General features: G+C 44.2%; 1 protein-coding gene across 3 annotated transcripts; it reads left to right on the top strand.

Annotated features, from left to right (window-relative positions):
- The first annotated feature begins 321 nt into the window (after positions 1-321).
- LOC308321471 (uncharacterized protein) lies at positions 322-9,665 on the top strand. 3 transcript variants are annotated; one of them, XR_013964618.1, is made up of 7 exons: positions 322-1,619; positions 1,789-1,929; positions 2,256-2,324; positions 2,467-7,132; positions 7,314-8,041; positions 8,298-8,653; positions 8,845-9,665. XR_013964618.1 is itself a non-coding variant. In XM_080772376.1 (5 exons), the coding sequence occupies exons 1-5, from the start codon at positions 1,252-1,254 to the stop codon at positions 2,482-2,484; spliced, it is 429 nt and encodes a 142-aa protein (XP_080628502.1). In that variant the 5' UTR covers positions 322-1,251; the 3' UTR covers positions 2,485-3,551. The 3 variants fall into 3 exon arrangements, 1 of the variants encoding a protein (XP_080628502.1); XR_013964619.1 differs by having other exon boundaries at positions 322-1,311; positions 1,479-1,929; XM_080772376.1 differs by lacking the exons at positions 7,314-8,041; positions 8,298-8,653; positions 8,845-9,665 and having other exon boundaries at positions 322-1,311; positions 1,479-1,619; positions 2,467-3,551.
- Positions 9,666-9,876: the final 211 nt, after the last annotated feature.

The following is a 9,876-nucleotide window of genomic DNA, read 5'->3' on the forward strand; positions in this document are numbered from 1 at the left end:
TTATTATCTTTATTGTTAGTTACAACATGCCTAAAATAACTTGAAGCTAATTTTTTTAAGTAATTGCAAAAAGGTGCCATAATCCGATGAATCGATTCATCGTTTAAATAATCGGCCGATGAACCGATTATGAAATTAATCGTTAGTTGCAGCCTCACATATATATTTACTACAGTACACTATGCCTACACGCTGGCCCCAGTGTGTGTGTGTGTGTGTGTGTGTGTGTGCCCCTCCTCCCTCCCCCATGGCGCTGGCGCTGTGGAATGTCTAAAAAGTTACAGTGAACCTCACCACAGCCATTCACACAAAGCACGCCAATTGTTGCAGCCTACACAGATCTATTCAGGCCCATTCAATTAATCTATCACTACATTAGTTGCCTGTTCAATCTATCATCTTTTGTTTTACTGCCCATTATATGAAGCATTAACACATTTGCAGACTTTTTCTGGTTGGAGGACTATGAAAAACTGGAATTTTGTTTTAGGAAAGGTACTTTTGCTTTGCCAGACTTTTTATGCAGGGCGTGGGAAATAAGGCAGAATGTTTTGTTTGTGTAACAAAAAAAAAAGGGAATATCAACAAAACATATCTGTTTATTGTACACAATGCAATATTGAATGCAATGACATGGTGTGTCCTGTAAGCCCATGTGGGCTGGACGCCTTTGGTGCATGACACAAAAATCAAGAAATCTATCTATCTATCTATTCAGGCCCATTCAATTAATCTATCACTACATTAGTTGCCTGTTCAAAACTATTTTAAACTACGCTTTATGAAATCATTGTTGCAGCCTACACAGATATATTCAGGCCCATTCAATTAATCTATCACTACATTAGTTGCCAATCACTCAGCAACTCCATAACGACTCATCAATTAATTGGAGCAGCCTTACCACAGAAACACAGATTACATGGACATTCAGAATTTCTACACAACAGACATTTGATGCATGGGGATGCCATTATTTCACCTTCAGCTTTGCCAATGTCAATGTATGCTTATTGCTTTCTCATTCCTATACAGCCCATTGCATTGCTCTGTGTGTGCGTGTGACACACAGAGAGTGACACCTCCCCCCTGCTCAGTGTGCGCGTGTGTGTGTGTGTGTGTACACATCTATGTTACATTATGTATGCACTACTGACATTCTGCAATAACACATTTTACTGACATACAGTTTATCATTACTTCTCATAACCCAATATCTACATTTTTCATCTACCATCTCAGCACAGCAGCATGACGACAGCCACCAAACACGGACACATACCTGTTCATTGGAAACGCCTCTGGCCACAGGTAACTACACACTAATATCATTACCCACATGGTAGTACCAACTTCACAAATATTTACATTGACTGCATTAATGCAACAGCAGCATTATTACATAACTATTGCACCACAGATGATAACATTAGCTATCATAACAACATACAATTTACGTTTCTCCCCTACCATCTCAGCTCCCAGCCATGAGGACAGGACAACTACCACATCACCCCCAGAAACACACATCAGACCACAAAGAAAACGCACATCACTTTCAGCAGATACACGCAACGCCAAACGGAAGCGTTCCACTCACGCAACAGCACCAGAAACAGGTAATCACACGTTCATAACATGTTGCATGTGTGTGCTTTACCAACTTCACAAATATTTAAATTGACTGCATTAATGCACAGCAGCATTATTACATAACTATTGCACCACAGATGATAACATTAGCTCTCATAACTACATACAATTTACGTTTCTCCCCTACCATCTCAGCTCCCAGCCATGAGGACAGGACAACTACCACATCACCCCCAGAAACACACATCAGACCACGAAAAAAACGCACATCACTTTCAGCAGATACACGCAACGCCAAACGGAAGCGTTCCACTCACGCAACAGCACCAGAAACAGGTAATCACACGTTCATAACATGTTGCATGTGTGTGCTTCTGACAACTTCTGTCTGTGTTTAATAGTTTTCAAGCCCGTGCATTGTTATCTTTCTGTGCTTGCATGCACTTTCCTATTCTCCATTTTATCAACATACGTGTGTGTGTGTGTGTGTGTGTGTGTGTGTGTGTGTGTGTGTGTGTGTGTGTGTGTGTGTGTGTGTGTGTGTGTCACTTTAATGCAACAACACCATCATTAAATAACACTTCTTCCATTGATGACCTACACTTGCAGTTTATCATTACTTCTAACAACACAATATTTACATTTCACCACTACCTTTACAGCTCAGCATCATGAGGCCAGCCACCACACAACGACACACACCCGCTCATTGGAAACGCCTCTGGCCACAGGTAACTAACTACTCATCTTCTCCCATTACCCCTGTACTGCACTTTTGCTGATAACCATTCACTCCATGACCTAACATGCATACATTTCACAACTCTCATCACTTCTAATAACTCATTAATACTCTCCTATCTACCTTCACAGAACCACAATCACGCATGACCAGACAAAAGACAACACACTTCCGAAAAGCCTGGACACCACCTCAACTACTTACACACAGCAATCCATTACAGACACCTAGGATGGACTCGGTCTGCATTTCATGCCATGCTCTCATGTTCCCCTGGGAGACGTCAAAAGGTCCTGTTGGAAAAAAAACCTTCAGTGCCTGTTGCCGTTATGGCCAAATTCAACTCAAACCATTCATGGACCCACCTCCTGCACTAACATCTCTGTTTGCCAGAACGTCACCACAGTCAAGGGAGTTCTTTGACAACATCAGACAGTACAATGGCTTGGTTTCTATGGCTTCTAAGTCTGTGTCTGGCACGAAAATGAACTTCAGAGGACGTGGCCCACAACCATTCAAGATGAGTGGCCAGATGTACCACCTCACTCCCTCAGCAGTCTTTCCTGACAACACACACAAACCCAAATACTCACAAATCTTTGTCTATGACCAAGACAATGAAATTAAGAACCGCCTTCATCACGCAAGGGGAGATGGAGTTAGGGAAGACACTTTGACCTTGATTCAGGATGCCCTGAAAACAGTTAATCCTTTAGTCAGGTCCTTTAAGAGCGGAGCGGAAATGTTCAACCTCAACCCAAGTGAGGACTTCACCATTGTGTTCAAGGCCAAAAGCTCACAGGGAGCACACAAACGTCATCTTAATCCAGATGTGACTAATGTGGTTATTCTGGCACCCGGGGAACAAACACAGCCGAGGGATGTTGTACTCTACAGAACTGCAGCTAATGCACCTAATCAGAGACAAACAACACGAATCAATGCACTCCATCCTATGTATGATCCAACCGCCTATCCCATAATCTTGCCACATGGAGATGCCGGCTACAGCATTGATAATCACATTATGAAAGTTCATGCAACTTCAACCACACAAAAAGTCAGCCTTCAAGAATTCTTCCGATTCCACATGCATCCCAGAACTACCTCCTTCAACACTCTACTGAGGTCGGGGAGACTTGGCCAAGAGTACTTTTGCGATCAGTACAGCAAGATAGAAAGCTGCCGGATGATCTTCTACAGGAGGAAGGAACTGCAAGACAAATACAGGGTACATCAGTATTCAGGTCTGTCTGACATCCTGGCTACTCAACAAACCCAGCCAGGACAGACTGAGGCTGCCCACATTGGTCAACGCATCATTCTTCCAGCTAGCCACACTGGGAGCCCCAGATACCTGTACAAGCACTATCTTGATGCCCTTGCAATAGCAGCCAGATACAAGAACTTTGACTTATTCATCACCATGACTGCAAACCCACGGAGTGACGGTGTTCTGCAAAACCTCTTTCCAGGACAGCAGCCCAATGACAGACCAGACATTGTTAACAAAGTTTTCAAATGGTTCTTGGATAACCTCCTCAAAGACATTAAGTTGGGTGTCTTTGGGAACATGAAGGCTAGAGTACACACCATTGAGGGACAGTTGAGAGGACTGAAACACGCTCACATCCTCCTACTCCTACATGAGACCTTGAGTGTTGATGACATCGATCACATCATTAGGGCAGACATACCCAACCCACAGACAGAGCCACAGCTGTATGAGCTGGTGTCTCAAACAATGCTGCATGGACCCTGTGGAACAGTCAACCCCAACAGCCCCTGCATGGTCAATGGCATCTGTACCAAGAAATTCCCTAAAGCATACTGTGATGAAACTCGCCTACCTCACAATGGCCATGGCTACCCAGAGTACAGAAGACCCATCAACGGTCACACTGCTAGCAAGCACGGCTTTACCTTCGACAGCAGATGGGTCGTGCCTTACAACCCCTGGGTCCTTCTGAAGTACAAGTGCCACATTAATGTTGAATTTGTCGGCTCCTTTCACACCATCAAGTACCTCTACAAGTACATCCATAAGGGAGTTGATGTTGGCACTGTCACCATTGAAGATAAGGATGAGATTTCCAGATTCATCAATGCCAGGACAATTGATGCTCATGACGCACACTGGAGAACAATGGAGTACAAAATCCAGCACAGAGTCCCTGCTGTCTTCAGTCTCGCTATCCACACAGAAGGCCAACAAAATGTCATCTTCACAGAAGGCCATGCACAGGAGGCCCTGACAGCAGCCAAACCCACTACATTACTGGCCTTCTTCCAGCTAAATGTCAGTGACCATCACGCAAGGCAACATCTGTACATGGACATCCCAGAACACTACACTTGGAATTCAAACAGCCACATGTGGAAGGAAAGATCTCCAACATCCACGCACACGCACACTCCAACGACAATAGGAAGGATGTCCAATGTATCAGTACTCCAGGGAGAAAGATTCTACTTAAAAATGCTCCTGGCTCATATCAGGGGACCAACAAGCTATGACGACCTTAAAGTGTATGAGGGCAACCACTACACAACTTTCAAAGACACAGCACGAGCCATGGGCTTGCTGGAGGACGATGGAGAATGGATCACTGCCATGCATGAAGTCTCAAGTTATGCATCCTCAAGAAAACTCAGAGAAACCTTTGCTATCATCCTCCAATACTGTCACCCATCACAGCCCAAACACCTCTTTGAAGAATTCTTCGAAAAGCTCAGTGATGACTTCCTCCATGCAGAAGCCACTGCACAGATGTGCCCTACAGATGCAGTAGACAAGGCATTTATCCACAACCAGGTACTACTTGCACTGGATGATGAGCTCTCACAAATGGGAAATCGTCTATCCAACTACACGGACATGCCACAGCCAACACCACTAACTGAGCAGGAAAAGCTGACACAAATTTTCACATCAGAAAGATTCAACAACACAGAACAAGAAGAAATTGTACAGCTGCTTAGTCCTCTACTGAATGTGGAACAGATGGCACTCTGCCAGGCGGTTTATCAGGCAGTGAATGCACCAAAAGAGGACACCATCACAAGACAATTCATTCTCAACTCCCCAGCAGGCTATGGCAAAACCTTTACATTTAAGGTCATTGCAGCCAACATTAGAGCACAGAATGGCATTGTGCTGTGTGTTGGCAGCACAGGCTTAGCTGCTCAGAACCTTGAGGGTGGCAGGACAGCTCATTCAAGATTTAAAATACCAATCCCTATCTTTGAAGACTCCGTCTGTGCCATAAAAGCTGAGTCCTCCCTGGCTAAGCTAATCAAAGAAAGCAGCATAATCATTTGGGACGAGATCTTCAGTGTTAACCGCTTCAATGTAGAGTGCGTGGAAAGAACACTGAGGGACCTGATGCATTCTGACCAACCTTGGGGTGGCAAAACTGTCCTGTTAGGTGGAGACCCTAGGCAGACACTCCCCGTTATCAAGAGAGCAAGCAGAGCCCAAATTGTTAGAGCTTGCATCCAAATGTCTCCACTCTATCCTCTCATGAAAGAACACAAACTACACTTCAACATGAGGACTGACATAGCTGAGAGGGAGTTTGCCAACTACCTCCTGGACTTGGGGGAAGACAAAATCACACATGGAGATACTGCCATTCAAGTCCACATTCCACCACAGCACTTGGTAAAGGATATGGATACTCTCATTTCAAACACCTTTCCTGACCTGCACAATGGCTGTGTCCACAAAGACAACCTTCTTAAAGGCACTGTATACACTCCATTAAACAAGGACATACGCGAAATCAACAACAGGTGCTTAGCTGAGTTCCCTGGACAAGAGAAAATCTACTTTTCAGCTGACTCAGTTAAAGAGGACAACTACAAGGATTCTCTGCCTATAGAATTCCTCAACTCACTAACACCCTCTGGAATCCCTGACCATAACCTGAAGCTCAAACTAGGAGCTCCTGTCATGCTGCTAAGAAACTTGCAATCAGGTCGCGACCGCACTCTCAAGAACGGCACCAGAATGGTGCTGGTGCAGATGATGGACAAAGTACTTGAGTGTGAAATTGCACTAGGGACAAACAGAGGTGAAAGAATCTTCCTTCCAAGGATCCCGCACTATGACAGAGGTGAGGAGTTTCCCTTTACCTTCATCAGACGACAATTCCCTGTCAGGTTAGCTTTCGCCGTTACCATAAATAAAGGTCAGGGCCAGGAAAATGACAGAGTTGGCATCTACTTGCCTCAGCCTGTGTTCGCACATGGCCAACTGTACACAGCCTTCTCTAGGGGAAAGAAAGCCAGTGCTGTCAAAGTTTTAATAGACAATAATGATGAGGGCAAAACTGACAACATTGTTTACACTGAACTCCTTTAATTGTCTATAAATCACACTTCAGACTCTGCAATGGCACCAAACTGTTTTTCCTGAGAACCCTCAACAACAAACTGCTGCTGTGCAAAATTGCAGCCACACAAAAGGAAGTCCTGATCCCTAGAATCAAGTTCATTTCTGATACTCAACATTCCTACTTTGAGTGGGCCAGACGGCAGTTTCCAGTCCGCACCGTTTTTGCCACCACCATCAACAAATCCCAAGGACAGACACTTACAAGAGTGGGGGTCTGGCTTTCGTCCCCTGTCTTCACTCACGGACAGCTTTATGTTGCCAGCTCAAGGACGGGTAACCCAGAAGCTCTCACCTATGCCATAAAGCAAAAAGAAGGACAGCCAGAACATCATACTACCAATGTGGTTTTTCAAGCCTTGCTTCGCGCTGTGCTTCCTGGCCCTACAATCCCCATTGAGGTAAGGCTGTTGCATTGCTACATATGTCATTTCTACACATAATATAAAACTGCTGCTAACCTGAAGATCATTATGATCAAACAAATCACTATCCTTTGTTTCACGTCTGCCCTGGTGGACATGTTTCTCCCATTATGCAGGCTCTACTGACCAAAACTTTTCTGTGTCTCCTTTTCTACAGGCTCAACCATGACAATCTCTGGAACCAGAAACACCCCTTCCACATCACCCCACTCCTCCACGCCCTCCTCTGGATCAGCTGCCCAATATAATTGTTCCTTTACTAAGTTGGCCTTTCCACAACAACTGTGTTCACTGTTGGGGGGGGAGGAGGGTCCACGTGTTGCAAGGCCAGGGCTCTAAGGGTGTTTTACACTTTGAAGTATTGTAGTAGTGTATCTAACATGTTAAAAATGACATAGTGCACTTGATTGTAAAATGTAAAATATTTTGGTTAGTAGAACAGTTTCGTTAATTAACCTCAGGTATACATTTGATGAATATAGTGCACTTAATTGTACAATTTAACATGTTGATTACAAACTGCTGCTATGCAAAATTGCAGCCACACAAAAGGAAGTCCTGATCCCTAGAATCAAGTTCATTGCTGATCCTCAACATTAACATTCCTACTTTGTGTGGGCCAGACGGCAGTTTCCAGTCCGCACCGCTTTTGCCACCACCATCAACAAATCCCAAGGACACACACTTACAAGAGTGGGGGTCTGGCTTTCGTCCCCTGTCTTCACTCACGGACAGCTTTATGTTGCCAGCTCAAGGACGGGTAACCCAGAAACTCTCACGTATGCCATAAAGCAGAAAGAAGGACAGCCAGAACATCATACTACCAATGTGGTTTTTCAAGCCTTGCTTCGCGCTGTGCTTCCTGGCCCTACAATCCCCATTGAGGTAAGGCTGTTGCATTGCTACATATGTCATTTCTACACATGTCATTTCTGAATAATATAAAACTGCTGCTAACCTGAAGATCATTAGGATCAAACAAATCACTATCCTTTGTTTCACGTCTGCCCTGGTGGACATGTTTCTCCCATTATGCAGGCTCTACTGACCAAAACTGCAGCTTCTTTTACTATTCACTGTTAACATTAACACTCACATTTTGTGCTTGAGTCATCCCTTATCTGTGTCTCCTTTTCTACAGGCTCAACCATGACAATCTCTGGAACCAGAAACACCCCTTCCACATCACCCCACTCCTCCACGCCCTCCTCTGGATCAGCTGGCCAATATAAGTGTTCCTTTACTAAGTTGGCCTTTCCACAACAACTGCGTTCACTGTTAACATTAACATTCTTTCCTACAAATACACTCAGACTCCATTAAAAATACACTGAGACCAACATTTTACATGTTTTGACTTTGTCAACCTTTGCTCCCACAGAAGCTCTCACCTATGCCATAAAGCAGAAAGAAAGACAGCCGGAACATCATACTACCAATGTGGTTTTTCAAGCCTTGCTTCGCGCTGTGCTTCCTGGCCCTACAATCCCCATTCACGTAAGGCTGTTGCATTGCTACATATGTCATTTCTACACATGTCATTTCTGAATAATATAAAACTGATGCTAACCTGAACATGATTATGATCAAACAAATCACTATCCTTTGTTTCACGTCTGCCCTGGTGGACATGTTTCTCCCATTATGCAGGCTCTACTGACAAACTTTTCTGTCTCCTTTTCTACAAGCTCAACCATGACAATCTCTGGAACCAGAAACACCCCTTCCACATCACCCCACTCCTCCACGCCCTCCTCTGGATCAGCTGCCCAATATAATTGTTCCTTTAACAACATGTTAAAAATGATATAGTGCACTTCATTGTAAAATGTAAAATCTTTTGATTAGTGGGACATTTTCGTTAATTAACCGTAGGTATACATTTGATGAATATAGTGCACTTAATTGTAAAATGTAACATGTTAATTCATTTCATGTATAGTAAATGTATGTAGGATAAATGGACAGTCATGGTTCCTATTGGGACCACGACTTTAAGGGGGGGGGGGGGAGTGTGATACCCCACACACATACTGAGTAGTGGATGTGCCTGCCTATTGCCTAACTTTCATCCTGTAGGTGAGCCTGGGTAGGGCATTGGCCCGATGGCTGATGGGAGAGCACCTGGGCCCGGTGTCTCCCAGAGGCCATAAATACCACACTCATCCCAGTTGAGAAGAGAGATCCAGAGGAGCCACACCTGCTGCCTCCACTCCCTTCATTAGCCTCCATGCCTCCGTTCCTTTATGTTTGATTGTTCTTTCCATCCACACATGCACCACACCATGTATCACACATCCATACACTACACCTACACCACTGACTCACTGACTACACATTCCATATAATTTGTTATGTTAAGTACTGCAGTTCTTTTTAGTTCCTTATATAGGCCTATTATTTAATAAATCATATATTGTTCATCTTTCGCACGTCTCCTGCTCCGAATGTTTGTCAAGGCAAGAACCAGCCATGACAATTCTTTCCTACAAATACACTCAGACTCCATAAAAAATACACTGAGACCAACATTTTAAATGTTGTGACTTTGTCTACCTCTCACAATTTCCTTCCTCCAATTTGCGCTGCGCGCCGCTAGGATGAGCGGGCCGAAGGCCCGCGAAATTCTAGTAATGTTAATGAGAAGGGTAAAAAGCCACTTTGGTAGAGGTTTGGGACTGTGTAGTTACCTTGACATTTAACCCGAAAGGTGGGCAACA

Source organism: Protomyctophum bolini, assembly GCF_963924005.1.
Source record: "Protomyctophum bolini genome assembly, chromosome: 1".
Classification (NCBI taxonomy): Eukaryota; Metazoa; Chordata; class Actinopteri; order Myctophiformes; family Myctophidae; genus Protomyctophum; species Protomyctophum bolini.